General features: G+C 49.1%; 2 protein-coding genes across 21 annotated transcripts in view; one reads left to right on the top strand and one right to left on the bottom strand.

Moving 5' to 3' along the window:
* Positions 1 to 14,767, bottom strand: part of KLC1 (kinesin light chain 1) — a 111,786-nt gene extending 97,019 nt beyond the window's left edge. For all 18 annotated transcript variants that reach the window (XM_055556172.1, XM_055556151.1, XM_055556156.1 and 15 more), the window contains exons 1-2: positions 14,526 to 14,767; positions 551 to 748 (exon numbers count right to left, since the gene is read on the bottom strand). In XM_055556172.1, the coding sequence (XP_055412147.1) occupies positions 551 to 748; positions 14,526 to 14,645 (318 nt within the window). In that variant the 5' untranslated portion in view covers positions 14,646 to 14,767. The remainder of the gene's footprint in view (positions 1 to 550; positions 749 to 14,525) is intronic.
* A 115-nt stretch (positions 14,768 to 14,882) lies between these two features.
* BAG5 (BAG cochaperone 5) lies at positions 14,883 to 20,793 on the top strand. 3 transcript variants are annotated; one of them, XM_055556176.1, is made up of 2 exons: positions 14,883 to 15,016; positions 16,597 to 20,793. In XM_055556176.1, exon 2 carries the CDS (start codon positions 16,625 to 16,627, stop codon positions 17,966 to 17,968), a length of 1,344 nt encoding a protein of 447 aa, XP_055412151.1. In that variant the 5' UTR covers positions 14,883 to 15,016; positions 16,597 to 16,624; the 3' UTR covers positions 17,969 to 20,793. The 3 variants fall into 3 exon arrangements, with proteins under 3 accessions (XP_055412151.1, XP_055412153.1, XP_055412152.1); XM_055556178.1 differs by lacking the exon at positions 14,883 to 15,016 and adding an exon at positions 15,052 to 15,464; XM_055556177.1 differs by lacking the exon at positions 14,883 to 15,016 and adding an exon at positions 15,680 to 16,509.
* Positions 20,794 to 22,368: the final 1,575 nt, after the last annotated feature.

Raw genomic sequence — 22,368 nt, 5'->3', positions numbered from 1 at the left:
TGCTTGAGAGAGGATTTGAAAATGAGAGCTTTAATAAACCTAGGGAGACACGGTTTTTTAGAAATCCACAGAAGATAAATACACTCCGTTTGACTTAGCCTGCCCAAATGGATAAAACACACACCGCCTAAGTCTTCCTTCTGGATTAGAATAGTTAGACTTCTTTCTCATGTAGCTTACTGATGAGCACGCTGTTAAGAATTCTGAATTCTCAGGAAGAGTGACAACACATCCTAGACCCCCTTGTTGCCATAAACACACACACACAGGCGTGTATACACGGGAGTCCGCAACTCTAGCCCCGGCCCTGCTACTCACTCTCTTTAGTTCCTGGAGAGCCTCAAGACCTGTGAGTCTTTGAAAGACCAATGTTTCTTCTCTACAGTTACATACTGATTTTAAACTGATAGGTATATACACACCTATATGTAGGGAGGGGAGGGACTGAGAAGCTGCCAAGTAACTAAAAGGCAGAGCAGACACTAAAGACCCAGCGCCCCCAAGTGGTCAACTGTATTATTGCTCATTCTGACCTGAAACCTAAACATACCTTATGAAAAGTCAAATTCTGGTCTGCCCAGAACTGTTGGTTCCATTCTTGTGTTTCTTGTCTCAATTCTCTTAGCTTTTGTTCCAATGGTGACTCATTTTCAGGGATGTAAAAGTGAATAGGTCGAAGGTTTGAATATTTATCTGGAGGTCCTATCCAATCATGGCGAGATTTTCTTGGAGGGCAGAATCTTGAGACCTTCAACAAAAAGCGTGGAGTTAATATACAACTAAATGAATCTCTAGTATTACATATTATAAAACGAACAGTCCAGATTTATTAAAGACCCTTGTTAGCTTCCTCTTTTTAGGACTATGTGCCAGAGATATCCAAATTAAAAGAACTATAATAAACAGCATTAACACAAACCATTCAGTTCAGTGGCTCAGTCGTGTCCGACTCTAGCGACCCCATGGCATGCAGCCTACCAGGCTCTTCCGTCCATGGGATTTTCCAGGCAAGAGTACTGGAGTCGGGTGCCATTGCCTTCTTCGTCACGAGTCAATAGGGAAATGCAAATCAAAACCACAATGAGATACCACTCCACACCTATTAATATGGCTATCAAAAAATAAAACCTGCCAAAACAAGAGCTGTCAAGAATGTAAAACAATCAAGCTTTTAAATATTGCTTGTGGCAATGCAAAGTGGTACAACCACTTTGGGAAAAAAGCCTGCCCTCCATTATAAAATTAAACACTCTTAACATACAACCCAGCCACCCCTTCCCAGGTTATTTACCAGAGGTGCATGAGTACGTAGGCTCACACTAAAACCTAGATGTGACTGTTTAAAGTGGCTTTACGTATAACTGCCAAAATCTGGAAACGGCCCAATGCCTTTCCGCTGATGAGGGGGAAGCACAGCGCGGCGCGTCGGTGGGACAGAGGCCACTCGAGAGGGGACCACAGGCAGCGCGGGCAGCTCTCAAAGGCACCCGAGGCCAAGCGCTGCTGAGTCTATCGCCCAAGCATCTCAAGAAAGAGGTGCTGGCGTGGAGGAAGAGGGTGACCACAAAGGGATTTTCGGGGGGTGGTGAAGGTGATCAGTACCTTGAATTGTGGTGAATGTGTTTGTCACTAGTAAATTTTATTATATGTGAACTGGACTTCAATAAACCTGATATTTTAAAAAATCAGCTAAGTAATCAAAAGACTAGCTTTCCACTTGCTGATCAAAAATCAATGTAATCATAATTCATGGGGAAAAATAACAGTAAATTTGGAAATCTCTTGGCACTTTCCTGATGGTCCCCTGGCTAAGCACCCGCCTGCCAATGCAGGGGACATGGGTTCCACCCCTGGTCTGGGAGGACGCCACATGCCGCGGGGCAGCTCAGCCCGGGTGCCACGACTGCCGTGCCCACACGCTGGAGCCGAGCTTCACAAGGGGAGCGGGCACTGCAGTGCGGAGAGGCCGCTCACTGCAACGAGAGATAGCCTGAGAGAAGCAACGAAGCAGTTCAGCCAAAAAAAAGACTAAAACACATCTTTTTTAAAAATACATAAACTACACCTCACTAAAGGCAATAAAAAGCATGGTAAAACTTACAAGGAGAAAAAATTAGTATACTGAACATGACTAACAGTTCTTTTGCATTTAGCAGGCATTTCATTCAGGATATTTCAGTCCTTCACTTTCACCACTCACTAAAGATAGAGACGCAGGGTTTGTAAAATTGAAGATAAAGCAGCTTTTTTCTATCGGTAAGCAGCTTACTGATCATTTAACTTGAGAAACGTGGGTTTAATAGCTAATACTTTCACAGACTAGCGCAGCTCACCAGGGCAGCCGTGTGTCCTGCAATGGCCCCCTTGGCAGGAGCAGCACGGGAGAAGGGCGAGGCCAGGGGAGCTCAGCCTTCCGTCCGGGGAGCTCAGCCTTCCGTCCACGCAGCAGCCTGACCATCTCTTAGGTCCCTAGACTCAACCCGACAGTTAAAGGACTGAGCGGAGACTGAGAAAGGAAACCAAGTCACTGTTGAGGAAACACTGACAATTTTCGCTTGGATGGCCTCCACTAATCACCACCAACCCACACCAAGCATCCTGAGAACTTGGCATTGACTGAAGCAGACAGCTAAACACAGCACCTCCAGCCGGCATTCTACTCGCCTCGGAAGCTATGACCTTCCTAAATCGTCTAAATTCCCAAGCAGCCTAAAAACAGGAAGAGTTTAAAACAAGACCAGTTCCTGTGGAATAAAATGCTCTGTTGACTTCCAAAATAAATAAATAAATAAATAAATAAAACACGACCAGGAGAGCATCAGGTTTGGTCGGAAGTGGGTTACAAAGCTTGGTGCAGTCACTCAGCACGAACACTTCAGACCACAGAGAACGTTGCAGGAGGTCACATCTGCTCCGCCATCACTCCCCAGGGTTCAGCAGGTCTGGTTATGAAACGCCCAGGGTCACCTGCTCATGCGAAAATCTCCTCCTCACATCTGCGAACACAGCGTTAGGACAGTGCTGGCGTTCGTGATGTTTCATTAGAGCCTGCGGTAGGTTCAGGTCAGCATCTGAATGCTTACTATTCAGAAGATTAGTTTGAGTCTAAAGTAAGTGAATGAGCAGGAAATCTCGAAAAGTATATAGGGTTCCCTCAGACCTTCAAAGTTTTCTAGAAAAGTATCTTTTTAAAAAACTTTCAAAATTTTAAGGACCTTTGACAGATTCAGATCAGATCAGTCGCTCAGTCGTGTCCAACTCTTTGCGACCCCCCGAATCGCAGCACGCCAGGCCTCCCTGTCCATCACCAATTCCCGGAGTTCACTCAGACTCACGTCCATCGAGTCAGTGATGCCATCCAGCCATCTCATCCTCTGTCGTCCCCTTCTCCTCCTGCCCCCAATCCCTCCCAGCATCAGAGTCTTTTCCAATGAGTCAACTCTTCGCATGAGGTGGCCAAAGTACTGGACTTTCAGCTTCAGCATCATTCCTTCCAAAGAACACCCAGGGCTGATCTCTTTCAGAATGGATTGGTTGGATCTCCTTGCAGTCCAAGGGACTCTCAAGAGTCTTCTCCAACACCACAGTTCAAAAGCATCAATTCTTCGGTGCTCAGCCTTCTTCACAGTCCAACTCTCACATCCATACATGACCACAGGAAAAACCATAGCCTTGACTAGACGGACCTTTGTTGGCAAAGTAATGTCTCTGCTTTTGAACATGCTATCTAGGTTGGTCATAACTTTCCTTCCAAGGAGTAAGCGTCTTTTAATTTCATGGCTGCAGTCACCATCTGCAGTGATTTTGGAGCTCAGAAAAATAAAGTCTGACACTGTTTCCACTGTTTCCCCATCTATTTCCCATGAAGTGGAGGGACCAGATGCCATGATCTTCATTTTCTGAATGTTGAGCTTTAAGCCAACTTTTTCACTCTCCACTTTCACTTTCATCAAGAGGCCTTTGAGTTCCTCTTCACTTTCTGCCATAAGGGTGGTGTCATCTGCATATCTGAGGTTATTGATATTTCTCCTGGCAATCTTGATTCCAGTTTGTGTTTCTTCCAGTCCAGCGTTTCTCATGATGTACTCTGCGTATAAGTTAAATAAGCAGGGTGACAATATACAGCCTTGACGAACTCCTTTTCCTATTTGGAACCAGTCTGTTGTTCCATGTCCAGTTCTAACTGTTGCTTCCTGACCTGCATACAAATTTCTCAAGAGGCAGATCAGGTGGTCTGGTATTCCCATCTCTTTCAGAATTTGCCACAGTTTATTGTGATCCACACAGTCAAAGGCTTTGGCATAGTCAATAAAGCAGAAATAGATGTTTTTCTGGAACTCTCTTGCTTTTTCTATGATCAAGCGGATGTTGGCAATTTGATCTCTGGTTCCTCTGCCTTTTCTAAAACCAGCTTGAACATCAGGAAGTTCACGGTTCACATATTGCTGAAGCCTGGCTTGGAGAATTTTGAGCATTACTTTACTAGCGTGTGAGATGAGTGCAATTGTGCGGTCGTTTGAGCATTCTTTGGCATTGCCTTTCTTTGGGATTGGAATGAAAACTGACCTTTTCCAGTCCTGTGGCCACTGCTGAGTTTCAAATTTGCTGGCATATTGAGTGCAGCACTTTCACAGCATCATCTTTCAGGATTTGGAATGGCTCAACTGGAATTCCATCACCTCCACTAGCTTTGTTCGTAGTGATGCTTTCTAAGGCCCACTTGACTTCACATTCCAGGATGTCTGGCTCCAGGTCAGTGATCACACCATCGTAATTATCTGGGTCGTGAAGATCTTTTTTGTACAGTTCTTCTGTGTATTCTTGCCATCTCTTCTTAATATCTTCTGCTTCTGTTAGGTCCATACCATTTCTGTCCTTTATCAAGCTCATCTTTGCATGAACTGTTCCTTTGGTATCTCTGATTTTCTTGAAGAGATCCCTAGTCTTTCCCATTCTGTTGTTTTCCTCTATTTCTTTGCATTGATCGCTGAAGAAGGCTTTCTTATCTCTTCTTGCTATTCTTTGGAACTCTGCATTCAGATGTTTATATCTTTCCTTTTCTCCTTTGCTTTTCGCTTCTCTTCTTTTCACAGCTATTTGTAAGGCCTCCCCAGACAGCCATTTTAGGTTAAAAAAAAAATAGCTTTTGAGTGGGGAAAAAAGATTGACAGAAAATGTTCAATCACTGAAAAGAAGATATTATTGAGTAACAAATTAAAGATTTGATGACAAGTGGAATACTTCCTAAAATTCACCAAAATTGACCCAGAAGTAATGGAGCTTAAGACACTCCTGGCGGTTCAGTGGCTAAGACGCCACGCTGCCAGAGCAGGGGGCCCGGGTTCAATCACTGATGGGGAACTAGGATCCCACGTGCCCCATGGCATGGCCAAATAAATAAAAATACAATGAATAATTCTGTCCCATTAGCCTCATTTCTGAGCAATGAATATTAAATCTTAGCAGGTTCTAACGCCTCCGATACTTTTTTTAATCATCTTCAGATTTTTGGAGAATGAAGCTGCTAGAACTAAAACCTACCCATTTCATGCTGATTTCATGATTGATGCAAACATTTTTATTAAGATGAGTTTTTCTCACAGCTGCAGAAGCAGTAAGAGCCTGAAGTGGATGAAAGTTAAAGGGAGTCAAACGCTATCTTTGGAGAAGCCTCCTCTTTTGTGGCTCAGAGGATAAGCTTACGGAACTCCAGGCTCAAGCAACACTTAACTCTGGCATCCTCACACCAGGCCCGGTGGGGACTGAAACAGTCGCAGCTGCACCAACTTCCTCCCCTGGCGGCGGCTCCAGGCCCAGGGCGCAGGCAGACAGCTCCAGCTCCGAGCTCAGCCAGCAGCGTGAGCAGCGCCAACTACCTCCAGGCTGCAGGTCCCCACAGCCACCAACTCTCCAGACTGCAGCCAGAGCAACCTCTCCGCAGCACCCACCCTACCTGAGCCAGCCCTTCCTTTCAAATCCTTCAGTGACCCCCTCACCCTCCTCAGGACGAAGTCTAAAATCCTCACCTGGCTCTAGCAGCCAGGCCTGCCCACCTCTCCTTCCTCCGCCCGGAACGGAACTTCCTTTCATGACCACAGGGCCGACTTTGGACCTCCGCCCTCCACAGGCCTCAGGGTCCGTTCTGGGGTGCATCCCCAGTGTGTCCTGAGGCCCCGGGAGGTGAGGAAACACAGCCGTCTCCCACTGGACGGCAAGCCCACGGAGGCAGGAACTGCATCCTCCGGAGGCACAGGTGCGTGTGGAGGGATGCTCTTCCCAGCTGCTAAAAAACTTTTCTGTCCTTTGCTCTACGCTTACACAGAGAAACCCTTTCATCTTCAAAAAGCCTGATTTGTATAAAGGTCCGGTGGAAAGACATCCAACCAATGTAACTAGGCCCCGCGGTCCCCGGTGAGGAGCCCCAGGCGCTGAGCAGCTGAGCCGGCCGGAAGCCACCGCCACCAGGCTGCTCCTTACACAACTGCGGGTTCTCCGGGGCACCCCCCAGGCTGCACAGCGCAGACGCAGAAGCGCGGACCGGCCGCATGCTCTGGAGGACAGCTTAGGCGAGGTGGAGGTCTGGGGCGGCCCAGGCGCTGGTGGGCAGGTCAGAGCTGCGGGGAGGGGAAAGCCAGGCTGACCACTGCTGGCGAGGGGCAGAGGGAGACGGGGCACGTCTAGGCACAGCCGTCAGCTCCGCGCGGCCGGTGTGCACGCCACACCAGACTAGCTCTGCTCGGCTGTTTCACTCTGCGTTCATTTATTCTTGCAGACTCAAGACATCTTTACCTGTGACCATTCTTACTTTCGTTTGGTTCTTCTCTTGGTGTCACTGGGAAGCAAAGCTGAGCCATAAAGAGGCACAGCCAGAGTGGAGAGTTTCACATGAAGGCCCAGCCAGTCCCCATGAAGGCACTGAACTCATTCTTCGTGTGTGGAAGGAACAGGGCCCCCAACAGGCAGAAAGGCATCCGCATCTGCCCCGCAGACCGAGACTATGTTCCTCACCAGCAGGGGCGAAATACACCGACTTGATACGAGACTGTCTTAAGAATCCTTTTTAGCAAAGGCAGGACTGCAACGCAGATCTTTAATGGTTTATTCGTTATTCTAAGAACAATATATGGTTACATTTTCCTTTTAAAAAAGCCCTTAAAAAAAAAAAAAACTATTTTTATGCAAGTATTTCTGGACTTGTCCCACACAGCTTTTGCATCTGTGATACTCAGGTGTTCACAGAAACCGAGGGCGATTCCCACAAAGGGGCCCAGTGAGCGGAGGCAGAGACAGACCTGGGCCCCGCGCTGTGAACTACCCCCGCAGGCTGGGGGCTCCCTTCCCCTTCAAGCAGCCCAGAGAGGCTGCAGAGCAGCCCTGGGAGGAGCCAGCCCTGCCAGCGGCAGGCAGACGGGGGCGGGGGCGCAGGGGGTCGCGGGGTGGGCGGGGCGCAGGTTCCACCCTAACGGTTCTGGGTTACCTTGCAGAACCGTACCCCACCTGTCCCAACAGGTTCCCTATGAAGAAATGTTCAAGAAGCCACCCCAAGCTGCCCACACGTGAGGAAGCAGGTCACAGAGGTGTGGGCGTGTCGGTGACCATCCCTAGGCATCTCCGAGTTATTGCTGATAAACTGCTTTACAGTTTGTATGTGAACTCTGTGAACCGACTCCTTCAAGCATTCTCAGTTTTCCATTATAATTTGAGAGATTGTATCTTCAATTACGGTGGAAGTAGTTCCTCTGCTCTCCCCTATAAACATCCATTCTGTCTTTGTTCCCCCAAGAACTGCTATTTAAAAGGGAGGAGACGGAGCATCGGGGAGGAAAAGAAAGAATCCCTTTGAGGTTTGAATAATTACCGTAATTTACGGTTCTCACAGCAAAAGCACACAATGCCCAGCTTCCTGAGGCTCGGGGTGGCAGGGGTGTGCGTGGGAAGGCGTGCGAGAACCGCCAGACCCACCTGTTCTGACTGGTCACATTGCGCTCTCATGACTGGGGGGTGGGGTGGAGGCGAACCTTCCAGCTTTTTCTCTAGTCGTAAACTGCCAAGCCCGGCAGCCCCACGCCGGCATCGTCTTGTCCAGCTCTGCGGGCGCAGCCTGGCTCCCCACCCTTCTGCATCACAGCAGGCTCCTGAGCTTGGCCGGCACACTCCTACCCCGGGCCTCGCCTTCTAGAAGCCGGGACTTGGAGCAGGGCGCCCTCCTTCCCAGAAGTGCCTGCACACAGCACAAAGCTTCTCGGAGTTAGTATTTCACAGTCAGCCACTGGGGACATCAACGGGCAATACTGAAAGGAACAAACACTGGCGAGATTTAGTGTGCCTTCCTGTGTTTCCTGGCCTAGAGTCCTCACTCCTCTGGGTGGGAAGTGAAAACCTTTTAGAGGGTTGGAGCCTTCCACTGCAGACGGAAGCTAGACGAATCAGCACTCCAAATTCAGCAGTACACAGAAGGGCCAGTGCATCGCAACCAAGCTGGGTTTGCGCTGGGGGCGCAAGGCTGGTCTAATATCAGAAAATCAGTCACCGATGAAGTAGCCTTCTGAAAATAAAAACGTCAAACCTGCACGAAGTCAGGGCTCTGGAACAGACGTCTCTTTACAAGAGACACACAGTTTATTACACCGTGGAAAGGCAGTCGGCAACATCCAAAGGATACACTCCCCTGAGCCCCACAGATAAACTGCTTGGAAAAAGGAAAGGGAGGACCTCTCTGGTGGTCCAGTGGCTGAGACTCCGAGCTCCCAATGCAGGGGACCCGGGGTTCAATCCCTGGTCAGGGAACTACATCCCACATGCCTCAACTAGGAGTTCACATGCGGCAACTAAGACCTGGAGCAGCCAAATAAATAATTTAAAAAAAAAAAATTGTTAATGGAAGGGCATAGAGGCAAACCCTACAGATTAAAAGACAGCTAAAAGGATATTAACCAATCATAGTGTGTAGACCTAATCTGGATCCTGACACAAGCAAACTGTAAAAGGAAACATTTCTGATCTTTCTAAGACAAAGAAATTTAAACATTCAAAATTTGCTGGGATTAGGAATTATTGTAATATTTTAGGTGTGACAATGGTATTAAGTTTTATATAAATATATTTGTATCTTTTAATGATATATACTGAAGTACTTACAAATGAAATATGATGTCTGCTATTTGCCACAAAATTATCTGGAAGTGGGGACTGGATGGGGGTAAGGATGAAATAAACAGCCATGACTGGATAACTGCAGAAGCAAGGTACTGGATACAGAGCAATTCTTCATATTCTGCTGCTGCTGCTGCTTAATCACTTCAGTCATGTCCGACTCTGTGCAACCCTATGGACTGCCATCTGCCAGGCTCCTCTGTCCATGGGATTCTCCAGGCCAGAATACTAGAGTGGGTTGCCACGCCCTCCACCAGGGGATCTTCTCAAGGGATTCCTGATCTCTGATCCCTTCTCACCAGGGATCAAAACCGGGTCTCCTGCACTGCAGGCAGATTCTTTACCACTGAGCCACCAGAGAAGACGCATATTCTTCTATCTTTGCACATTTTAAATTTCCCATTAGTAACACAAAAAAGAGAAACCCAACAAATCAACATAATTTTCTGCATTAACAGAACAAGGGGAACTCACGTGATCATATCAACAGGTGAGGAAAAAGCATTTGGAAACGTTAGAACCCTGGAGTAAGAGTGGGCCAGCCTTGGCTTCAGTCCTGACTCTGTGATACCAGGCAAGTCACTTTACCTCTCCAGATCCCAATCTTCTCACCTTCATGGTAAGAGAGTTACACTATGTGGTTTTTAAAGTCCTCCCACCTCAGCTTTGTTTTCCAACTATTTATTGAAAGTCTTTTAAATACTAGAACTATCCACGTTAACCTTAATAGTCGATGACTTGCTTTCTCACCAGTTCCCCATGTATCCCAAGTTTCACCTTCTTCCCATGAAGTTTTCTCCAAATCTAACCTTGGGAAGTTTGGAGCTCCGTCTACTTTGTTTTTGGCTGCACTGGGTCTTCGCTGCCACACCTGGGCTTTCTCCAGCTGTAGCAAGAGGAGGCCACTCTCCAGTTTTGGGGCACGGGCTCGGGCTCAGCAGTTGTGGGGCACGGGCTTTGTTGCCCCACGGCATCTGAGGTCCTCCTGAACCAGGGATGGAACCCACATCCTCTGAACTGGCAGGCAGGTTCTTAACCACTGGACCACCAGGGAAGCCCTGGAGACCAGTCTCCTTGATGAGAACGGGACACAAAGTGTGACGCCGGCAGCTCCCTCTCTGCCATCGGTGAGCACACCTCTCTCTGCTGGGGCCTGCTTCTTTGCTCTTGTTCATCTAAAAACTACTAGAAGAAATAGTTTAATTCATCTTCCTTTAAATAAAGGAACTAAAACATACATATTCCTATGTGAAAGCACTATGATCTTGAAAAAATTATTCAATCTTACTGTAAAAGTAAGTAAGTACTGAAAAGTAATTACTCAATATTTAACTTATATGCAGAGTACATCATGAGAAACGCTGGGCTGGATGAAGCATAAGCTGGAATAAAAACTGCCGGGAGAAATATCAATAACCTCAGATATGCAGATGACACCACCCTTATGGCAGAAAGCGAAGAAGAACTGAAGAGCCTCTTGATGAAAGTGAAAGAGGAGAGTGAAAAAGTTGGCTTAAAACTCAACATTCAGAAAACTAAGATCATGGCATCTGGTCCCATCACTTCATGGCAAATAGATGCGGAAACAGTGGTAACGGTGACACACTTTATTTTTGGGCTCCAAAATCACTGTAGATGGTGACTGCACCCATGAAATTAAAAGATGCTTGCTCCTTGGAAGAAAAGCTGTGACCAACCTAGACAGCATATTAAAAAGCAGAGACATTACTTTGCCAACAAAGGTCCATCTAGTCAAAGCTATGGTTTTTCCAGTAGTCATGTATGAATGTGAGAGTTGGACTGTAAAGAAAGCTGAGCACCGAAGAATTGATGCTTTTGAACTTTGGTGTTGGAGAAGACTCTTAAGAGTCTCTTGGATTGCAAGGAGATCCTACCAGTCCATTCTAAAAGAAATCAGTCCTGAATATTCATTGGAACATGAATTTCATGCTGAAGCTGAAACTCCAATACTTTGGCCACCTGATGCAAAGAACTGACTCATTTGAAAAGACCCTGATGCTGGCAAAGATTGAAGGCAGGAGAAGGGGACGCCAGAGGATGAGATGGTTGGGTGGCATCACCGACTTGATGGACATGAGTCTGAGTGAACTCCGGGAGTTGGTGATGGACAGGGAGGCCTGCACTGCTGCAGTCCATGGGGTCGCAAAGAGTCAGACACAAGTGAACGACTAAACTGAACTGAATTATTCAATCTCATCTGTAAATAGGGATGATCAAAGAACCTACTGAACAGAATTGTGAGGTTTAATTAAAATATGCAAAGCCTTCAGAACAGTGCATGCAAATCCTTGAGAAATGTTAACTGTAAGTATAAATGTCAATGAAATTCAGACTATAAGCAAATACTAATGCATATAACATGTAGCCGTGGTTCTCTAACTTGTGAACTTATTAGATTTGAACCCAAGAATCCTGATGTTTTAAGGGAGCCCAGCCTGGCGCTCCATGGTAATCTAGAGGGGTGGGGAACGGAGAGGGGAGGGAGGCCGGGAGGGAGGGGATGCATGAATAATTCTGGCTGGTTCACGTGGCTGTATGGCAGGAACCAACACAACGTTGTGAAGCAATTTTCCTCCAATTAAAAAATAAATTAAAATTTAAAAAAGAATCCTGATGCTTTATCTTAACAAAACTGGGGAGGAAACAACTAGAGAAATGGGGAAAATAAGTCAATATCCTGATGCCCAGGCTGCATCCCAGACCAACCACATGAGACTCTCCGGGGAGGGTCCCAGTACTTTTTAGTCTTCCAGATGATTCCAAACATGCAGGCAAAGGTGTAAAACAATGATATAAACAACAAAGATAAAGAATAAGCAAGTATGACACAGCTAGAGAACATGTGACCTGACAACTGAGTTTAAGTTGGATTTGGAAGGACAAGTGGTGCTCAACACTAAGTTCTATAATGTTTTTCTACGAAAGTCTGGTAGTCAGAGAATTCCCTGGCAGTCCAATGGTTAGGACTCTACATTTTCACTACTGAGGGCCCAGGTTTAATCCCTGTCCAGGTAACGGTTATCTCACAAGATGTGCTGTGCAGCCAAAAAATAATAATAATGATAATTTTTTAAAAGCTGGTAGTCTGGGGCTTTCCTGGTGGCTCAGTGCTAAAGAATCCTCCTGCCAATGCAGGCGACATGGGTTCCATCCCTGATCTGGGAAGATCCCACGTGCCGTGGAACAACTAAGCCCGTGGGCCACAACCACTGAGCCTGTGCTCTGGAGGCCACGCTCCGCATCAAGAGAAGCCTCGGCAATGAGCAGCCCCACCACCTAGAGAGTATCCCCCGCTTGCTGCAACTAGAGCAAAGCCCGCACTGCAACAAGACCCAACACAGCCAATAAGGAAACACAATTTAAAAACAAAACGAAAAATCCAGGGACTTCCCTGGTGGTCCAGTGACTAAGAATCCACCTTGCAATGCAGGGAACACAGGTTCAATCCCTGGTCAGGGAACTAAAACCCCACAGGCCGTGGAGCAACTAAGCCGCTAGGACCTGATACAGTCAAATAAATTAGTCAATTAATTAACAAACAAACAAACTGGTAGCTAGAGATTAGAGGGGTAAATAAATCATGTAGGTTCTAAAAGCAGACCTCCTTAACTCAAGTGAAGAACAAAGAATTAATAAAAAAAAAATACACAGAATGAAGTAGAAATACAGGATTAAAATATCTCTTTCGATTGGAAAAAAACCAAAAGATTTACAGCGTGTGACTTCTAAGAAGACCTCATATTTAAAATCAACAGTCTCTCTGGGCTGCAGGAACTGAATTACCTAGAGAACTGGCCGTGTGCTCAGGAAGCATAGAAAGATGAGGCCAAACACACAGGAATTACACATTTCCCTGAGGAAGGAACTGTTCTTTAATGTCCCAGCCAATACCTCGCATAATGGGGAACCCAACCCAAGAAAAACACAAGCCGTAAGGCTAGAGCTGGGAGGTGTGCCTCGTGGGCCAGCTGCCCCCCTTTCAGCGCCGGCGCCTTGGCAGGTGCAGCAGCCTGACAGGGGTGCACCGGCTGCCACCCGGATGCAAGGCAGAGCGCGTCTCTAGGAGCAGACCATGGGAAGACTCCTTTAACAAAAGGTTGCGTGTCAGTGGAGAAACCTGTTTGGGCGCTCTTGTTTTTTCCAGCACTTGTTCACAAAATAAGCTGGGCTAAGTCCTCGCCCTGCGGGCAGCTGTCTGCCCTCCGACAGCATTTTCAGATACCTGTTGAGTATCTCTCTGTCCAAAGAGTGGGATGCTGGGTGCATTTTATGTTCTAGGAATAGAAGTCAGGGGTTGTAGCCACTGAATCAGGGAACTGAGCCAGAGGCTTGGGGTCCCAGTGACCAGCTGCCCTGCTAACAGGCAGGCACGCTTTGGAATTAACAGGCTTTTTTTAATCCAATGGCACCCCACTCCGGCACTCTTGCCTGGAAAATCCCATGGACGGAGGAGCCTGGTGGATCTCAGTCCATGGGGTCGCTAGGAGTTGGACACGACTGAGGGACTTCACTTTCACTTTTCACTTTCATGAATTGGAGAAGGAAATGGCAAACCACTCCAGTGTTCTTGCCTGGAGAATCCCAAGGAAGGGCAAGCCTGGTGGGCTGCCATCTATGGGATCGCACAGAGTCGGACACGACTGAAGCGACTTAGCAGCAGCAGCAGCAAGGATGGTTTAAAGGATGCTTTCCAGCCTCCCTCCTTAGCCTGTTGGCAAATGAACTGTTAGTATTTGGATTTAACTTGGTTTAAACTTTCTATCTGCAGCCAATTCCACGCCATTAGCCCATATTTGCATATGACAGCTGGAATGAAGGTCTAGGGCTCCCTCAAACAAAAACATCCTTCCCCAGAGCCGGGCAACTTCTAAAAACTGCTTGCCAGTCCTTGCCGCTGCAGATATTCATCTTTGGGGACCTTTGGTCAGGAACAGGCATATATGCACACACCGTTTCCATACTAGAACCGTTCATCGTGTTGAATGGTCCTACGAAATACGATAGTAAAGTTTACCACCACTTGAAGAAAAGCACTAATAACCTAAACGCAGTCAAACGCGCTGGCGCGCGCGCACACACACTATGCATATCAAGAGCTCTTGAACCATAAAGACTAGTTATCCTCGACAAGAAATACGGTACAAATCAACTTGCTAGCGGACTCTGCCCCTACTTGACAGAAGTTCTGTCAAGAGCCCCGGGGTGGCGGCGACGCAGGAGCCTCGGAGGCTCGGGACTGCCCCACTCTCCCGCCGCCTGTGTCCCGCTCCTGGGGAGCTCCGCCGACGCGGGGGACGCTACGACAGGCGTCCCTGGGGGCGCGGCCCGGCCTCTCCAGGAACCTCACTCACCCGGCTCGGCGCCGCATCCCTGCGTTCGGCGCCGCGCTCGGGGGCGAGCTGACAGCCGCGGCCCGAGAAGGCGCGGCAGAGAGCGGTGACGAGCCTCCTCGCGGGCCGCCGGGGCGCCATAGCTGCCCTCCGCCGACTCTCGCGCCGCACGGCAGAGTCGCGACGTCGCGAGGCGCTACCTTACGGCACCGTCGCAAAGTCCGCGGGAGGGCTCGGCGCGGGCGACCGTGCGCTCGCCCGGCGTCTGACAGGCTGAGGGGTTGGACTGACGGCGCGTCAGGGCAGCGGCTCCTCGGGAGCTGCCCTTCTTGGCGGCTTCTGCGCTGGGCGGCCAGCGGCGGGCTCGGCCAGGGGAGAGGTGCGGCGCGGACGCCGGAGGACGTTTTTCCCAAGGCGGGGGGACGGGTGTTCGGCCGGTCCCGGGGCGACGGCGGGAGCTGCGGAGTCGCGGGGCGTCGGCGACGAGGCGCGCCATGGCGCGGGCGGCACAGGTGAGCGAGGGCGGCCGCTCTCCCTCGGCGTGCGCGGTCCCCGGACGATCCCCGTCTCCCGGGTCCGGCCCTGCCGGAGTCGACGCCGTCCCCGCCCCGGGTCCGACGCGGCCGGGCCTGGTCCCGGAGTCCCCTCCCTCCCCGTCGGCTCGCCCGGCCCGGCCCGGCCGAGCGCGCCCGCCCCCTCCCGCGCGGGCCATTGTGAGGTCAGGCCGCCGGGCGCGTCGTGGGGTCCGGGCGAGACGCCCGGAGCGGCCGCCGCGGCCAGTAGCTGCCGCCGCCACCGCCGGCCCCTTCACCGGCTGCCCCATCCAGACCTAGCCGGGAGGGCTGAGAGGGATGCAGCTTGGGGCCCGGCTCCGGTGCCGCACCCCGTAAAGGGCTGACCTACCACCTGGCCACTTCACCCGCGGGGCGCCAAGACCAAGCCCGCTTAGACCGCGTCTGGGTAAAGTGCCGGGAGGACAGGGCGAGAGGGGAGGAAAGAACCGAGGCAGCCCGCCGCTCCGGGGCCGCTCCGGGGCCTCTCCGGAGCCGCGTTCTTGGCTGGGACACCCGCAGGGGATTAGTTTCGATTGAGCATCCATCCCCCGCCCGTGAGCTTTTGATAGAAACCCAAGAACGTGGGGGGGGGGGGGGGAGGGGGAATGCGTTAAGCCACTCTGGAGCCTTAATGGGAGGCTGATGAGTGAGTGAGTCATCGTTGTCTCGTGTGTGTTTTGGAGGTGGAGAACATAACAGGGCCTAGAGGGTACCAGGCCTCCAAAGCCCAAGCTGGTGCCTTTATCGTAATGCCAGGCGCCTTCCCTGTGGAATTTCAAGCCTCTGCAGGGAAGGTTTATGAGGTACAAAAAGGGTGGGGCGAGAAACAGGGCGTCTTTCTGGAAGTGTTTAACGGGTGGAGAGGCCTGTAGAAACGGGGACTTCCGCGAGTGCCTGCGAACCCCATTGTTTGTTTCAGCGGCTCAGTTCCTTTTACAGGAAGCTAGGCCGGGTGGGTGGAGAAGGAAATAGCAACCCACTCCAGTGTTCTTGCCTGGAGAACTCCAGGGACGTGGGAGCCTGGTGGGCTGTCGTCTTTGGGGTCGCACAGAGTCGGACACGACTGAAGCGACTTAGCAGCAGCAGGCCGGGTGGGAGTGCTTAGATGCCCCCAAAAGGCCCGGAAGGTTAGAAGAGCTACTGGTTTACTTTCCACAAAGGTGCCCTGCTCTTGCCAGGAAGCAGCTTACACTGTGACAACCTAAGGTGCTTGTGCTTTTTCCAAGCTGACAGCTCAACCTCATGCCATACTTACGTAGGCATACACTGTTCTCTTTTACAACTGAGGAAAATTGAGGTTCCCAGGCCCAGCGCTCCAGCTTATCTTCCACACTGCAATAACCCAGTCTCAATCACTGCCATGTGGAGGTTGCTTCCAGGAGAGGGGTTGATAGACTCTGATTTCTGTGCTGAAGTGTGGTCTTTGGATTGCAGTGACAACAGGCCCTTTCGTAAGCATATCTTTTTAGAATGAGATAATACACAAGTACCATTCTTCAGGCTTTGTGGTGTAACAAGTTATTTTTGTCATCTTTTAGTGCTTGTGAAACTGAACACAACAAAAGTATGGAGATGGGAAACCAACACCCTTCTATTAGTAGGCTGCAGGAAATTCAAAAGGAGGTGAAAAGCATAGAACAGCAAGTACTTGGTTTCAGTGGTCTGTCAGATGACAAAAATTACAAGAAACTGGAGAGGATTCTCACAAAACAGCTTTTCGAAATAGACTCTGTAGATACTGAAGGAAAAGGAGATATTCAGCAAGCCAGGAAGAGGGCGGCACAAGAGACAGAGCGTCTTCTCAAAGAGTTGGAGCAGAATGCGAACCACCCACACCGGCTCGAAATACAGAACATTTTTCAAGAAGCGCAGGCCCTGGTGAAAGAGAAGGTTGTGCCGTTTTATAATGGAGGCAACTGTGTAACTGATGAGTTTGAGGAAGGCATCCAGGATGTCATTTTGAGGCTGACACATGTCAAGACCGGAGGCAAGGTCTCCCTGCGGAAAGCACGGTATCACACCTTAACCAAAATCTGTGCCGTGCAGGAGATTATCGAGAACTGCATGAAGAAGCAGCCTTCCCTGCCGCTCTCTGAGGACGCGCACCCCTCTGTTGCCAAGATCAACTCTGTGATGTGTGAAGTGAACAAGACCAGAGGCACACTGATTGCCCTTCTGATGGGAGTGAACAACAAGGAGACGTGCAGGCACTTATCTTGTGTGCTCTCGGGGCTGATGGCTGACCTGGATGCTCTCGATGTGTGCGGCCGCACAGAAATCAGAAACTATCGGAAGGAGGTCGTGGAAGATATCAACCAGTTACTGAGATACTTGGACTTAGAAGAGGAAGCAGACACCACGCACGCATTTGACCTAGGACAGAACCATTCCATTCTGAAAATAGAAAAGGTCCTCAAGAGAATGAGAGAAATCAAAACTGAACTTCTCCAAGCACAGAATCCTCCTGAATTGTACCTGAGCGCCAAAACAGAACTACAGGGTTTGATCGGACAGTTGGACGAGGTGAGTCTTGAAAAAAACCCCTGCATCCGGGAAGCCCGGAGAAGAGCGGTGATTGAAGTGCAGACCCTCATCACTTACATTGACTTGAAGGAAGCCCTGGAGAAAAGAAAGCTGTTGGCTTGTGAGGAGCACCCCTCACACAAGGCGGTCTGGGACGTGCTGGGAAACCTGTCGGAGATCCAGGGCGAAGTGCTCTCCTTCGACGGCAATCGAACCGACAAGAACTACATCCGCCTGGAAGAGCTGCTTACCAAGCAGCTACTCGCCCTAGACGCGGTAGACCCACAGGGCGAGGAGAAGTGTAAGGCCGCCCGGAAACAGGCCGTGAAGCTGGCGCAGAACATCCTCAGCTATCTGGACCTAAAGTCGGACGAGTGGGAGTACTGAACAGCCAGAGAGCCTGCGGCTCCTGATTCTGGTTTTGCACTTTATGCACACATCTTTGTATCTGTAGAGAGCTTTCAGTTCATTGAGCCTAAATGTGATTTATACATGCATATATCAATCTCAGTATTTAATGATTTAAGCAAATTATATTCAGTATCTGCTGCTTTTGATGTTGCAAAACAAATATTACAGCGTATTAACTTTTGCATTTGGATCGCTATCCTTATGTTGTGGTGTGATTTTTTGGGTTTTTTAAAAAATCAGAAAATGAAACGGGGCAGGTTTTAAACCTTTTTTTTTTTTTTTTAGCTTTTAAAATATTTTTAATGGTTGTTCAAGCATTAAAATACAGCTATTTCAGAATCTAGAAATACGTGATAAATACTAAGACAATTATGAGGAAGGGGGAAATTTTTGGTTAAATAGAAGTAAGGTCCAAGCACAAATGCAGTACAATGATATGTTTTGTTATTATGCTAAATCAGGATTTTTTTTCATTCATAAAACCCAGTGGTCCCACCCAATTTAATAGGGTGGGAGTTTTTTTTTCTAGATGGTTGGTTCTTTGATAAACATGCTTTTGTTTGAAATACAGTGTCTCTATGTTCCCCTGTACCCTGCCTTTGGTGGAGAGTCTTATTTTTGTGAGCAATATAAGAAAATTATGAAAATTAGTAGCAAAAACACCTTTGAGACTGCAGCGAAGAAGGGATGAAGCACCAGCTGATACTTTCAGGTTGTTTTTGTTTATAAGATCTAAACTTAAAATTTCCCTTAGAAATCAGTAAGGATAAGAACATTTAAATGAAGCTAATGAACTTTTTAAAAAAAAAGATAAAATACCCACACCCATAGTAAGATAGTGAAAAATGGAAATCAGTTACCAATTATCAGGTTATGCTAAAATAAGCAAAAAAGTCTGCATGTAGCATAATGGGCTTCCTCGAAACAGACCACCTTGCTCCACGTTCCTGATGCGTGTGAGAGCAGAGGCCGTCGTAGCCGCGCGGGACCAGGTCTCCCAGCCTGTTGAGCTCCTGGCCCCCGCTGTGCTCCTTAGCTCGTGTTCCTGGCACATGAATGTTTCTCTAGTGCCTGAAAGGGCCAATAAGGTCTATCACTGTGTGAAATTTTTCTTCTTCCACTAAAGGGTATACATATTTCTGTATATTTTGAGGAACCAGTTTTATAGTTGCCTATTGATGTGAACAAAAGAATTTCCCAAAGTTCTGAAGTGCCTTGCTAACATGCTGCCCCAGCATCATAACAACAAACTGCTCGGTAGTCACCCTCATGAAACAGTCCTATCTGAGTACATCTTTTGAACTCTGAAGTAACTCATTGTTTTCTTTCAGATATTAATTTGTTAACCTTGTAAACAGCTAAAAAATAAGGTGCATAAAGGAATAGCCCTAAATACCTAAAAGATTAAATGTGTAGCCCTAAGGAATTTTCACTTTGCCTCAGTACTGCCCAATAATGAAAAGCTTTGACGTGTCCTTCCCGCCAGAAATATCCTAGATTCATAGGATAGTGGGGTCAAAGGGCAATTGGAGGTCTTTGGGTGATGAACCTCCCGTCTGCACATCCAATGGGCTCTCGGTGCCACTTATTGGTAGCTCATTCCAACCAAATGAAATCTTGAGGAGTTGTTAAATTCAAGCACAGTTTGAGCTATATCAGTGGGTGATCAAGGCAGTAACCTCACTTCAGACGTACCCACATCCTGCACCAGGCCTCCTGCCCACGTTAACTTCAGATTTGAAAGTTCACTGTCAGCACTTGCTTTGAGTGTCCAGCATTATCTGGAAGCCCGTCTTCCCCTCACGTTCATCTCTAGCAGTTTCCCGTGGCTCGCAGACACGGCTCGGGTGGCTCAGCTCTGAGCGTCGGGGTGAGTACAGGATACTGAGCCGTCCAGTCATCTCGGATTTCTCACGTGGATTATTTTGGTCCCTGAGATAATCAGATCAGCCTTGAGTGACTGCTGAGGAGTGACGTTTCCTGACTTGAGTCTGCTCTAGCTCCTTGTACCTGATGACCCTCTTCCCTTAATGAGCCCTCGCACCACTGGGTTTAGCTTTCCTTGTCCCTTGTTGGGAGGCGTTGTGTGACCATGGGCTGCTGCATGTAATTTAAGTTGGGCTCACCGCATTGTATTTTATGATCTTACGTGAAGAGAATCTGTACTAGAAGTAAAACCTACTACCTACCCCCTCAAAGTGTTTGGCCTTGGGTCTGCATTAAACTGTATCATACGTGTTGATGCAAAAAAAACGGCTGGCAATGTTTGCTTTCTTTACCTTCCCCTCAGCACGGCTTTCGGGTCATTCTTCCTCCAGGGGGACTGATCAGCCTGTGATGAAGTAGTCACGAGGATAAATGTAACCAATGTGTCTACTAAGTACAATTTAATGCTCTATTTTGCTGAACTGCCTTGGTATAATATATTGATATTTGATGTGATTTAGTATATTTGAAAGGTTTAACTAGTATTTTTGTCATTTATTTTACTTGGCCAGTTTTTTAATCTTTTTTTGAGGCTCTTTAAGTTTATCCTGTACATACAGGTTTTTCTAAACAAAGCTCTTTAGCTTTTAACTCATAGTAGTTTTCTCGAGAATCATTGGAGAAATATTTGCCATTGATGTCGATGTATAATAAAGGTGTCATTCCAGTGTGTGGTTCCCATCCCCTTCCATCAACCGTGTGACTATTGTAATACCATGTCTGAAATAATTAAGTATTATTTTGAGATATACATACTAGTATACCCTTAATTATTGATGAAATAAACAAACAATCTCTTAGCTTACCTTTGCAGTGGAGAAAGGCTGAGTCTGAGGTGTGAGTTCTGTTCCCATGCTCTCACCTTCGGGTCCTGTCTGACTTGGGTGTGTCCTGGGCCGGGCCGGGGTCGGCGGCGCCTTCACTTGAGCTGGGGGCAGTGATACACGGAGGCAGCTGCCCTGAGCCCAGACCAGGGTTGGGGGGGGTGGGTAAAGGGTAACTGTTCCCATTCAAACAACCCAGGAGGTGTGAGGGCCAGAGAACCGGAGTGGGGAGGGTGCCCTCCGGCCGCCGCACACGGGAGCTGCCCCATCACGTAAGAGGGAAAGCTCTGGGAGCATTCTGGAAAGAACGGCTCCCCGGAGAAAAGGTTTGAGTTAGTGTGCTGTGGAAACTCATTAATGGAGACCTACTTCTGACCATGTAAGCGTCTCCTGCTCCACCAGCCCAGCCAGCTGGGCAGCGGCACTTTTGACCAGGGAGTCCTTCCAGCATTTCCAAAACGCTCAGATGGTTGCCCCCTCGTCCGCCTCCCAGCTTTGCCTCCCCGAGGACCTGTCGCCCTTGCTCATTACACGGGGGCAGCAGCTGGTTTGGCCTCTCCCTGCAAGCCCTCCTCTGTCTTCTCCATGTTCCTTCCAGTGATTCAAGCAGAGAAGCCGTGCGGCCAGTCCTGCCCCACAGACGTGTGACCTGTGCAAGGCCAGGGCCAGGACAAACAAGTCATAGAGGTTCAGAAGAGACACTCGGGGGAGATTTGACATCTTCAGTCCCCTGCCGCCCACTGAGCTGTGCTCTTCCCCATCAGGCTTGGGTTACCAACACGTGAGAAACGGTTGTCAGGGCCTTGCCGTGCACTCGGCCCTGTGGGCTTCCTGATGGCTCAGCGGGTAAAGACTCCGCCTGCAATGCCAGAGACGTGGGAGACGGGTTCAATCCCTGGGTCAGGAAGATCCCCTGAAGGAGGAAATGGCAACCCACTCCACTATGCCTGCCTGAAAAATCCCGTGGACAGAGGAGCCTCTGGGCTACAGTCCATGGGGTGGCAAAGGGTCGGACACAACAGAGCGACTGAACACACTGTCTCAACCAGACGCGGAGGTAGTGGGGAACTCGGTGACAGCCGTCCCGCCTCTGTCTCAGGCAGAAACACCTGGATGTCGGAACTGGGCGGGTGCGTTGGAGAGAGAACGTGGGCGCCAGAGGCCAGGGAGGCTGAGGTTCAGGGCTCAGGGACCCCCGAGGCTGGCCAGGAGCGAGACGGGGGACCCCAGAGCAGGCTGGGCGGCGGTGTCGCACACGGGCCGAGGGACTCAGCACAGCCGAGCCGGGCTCTGGCTTCTGGGTGCAGAAGCGCCAGCTGTGGGCCCGTGAGGAGCAGGTGCAGGTGGGGGAGACCCGGCCGTCAGCATGTCTGCCGGGGCCTCTGCTATCATTGCATCCTTCAAGCCATCACTGAAAGAACCTTTCCATCTACCGGGCCCTGTGAGAAAGAGCTGACATGGGTGTTAAACTCTGGGAACCCTTGAGGTGGGTTTTGGTACTAAATGTATTTCACTTGCCCAAGGCCTCACGGTGAACCGGGACGGCAGCCCGCGGCCCATGCAAGC

Source organism: Bubalus kerabau, chromosome 19 (genome assembly GCF_029407905.1).
Source record: "Bubalus kerabau isolate K-KA32 ecotype Philippines breed swamp buffalo chromosome 19, PCC_UOA_SB_1v2, whole genome shotgun sequence".
In the NCBI taxonomy this organism is placed as follows: Eukaryota; Metazoa; Chordata; class Mammalia; order Artiodactyla; family Bovidae; genus Bubalus; species Bubalus kerabau.
The sequence above is the reverse complement of the archived record's forward strand: the minus strand, read 5'-3'. Positions and strand labels throughout refer to the sequence as shown.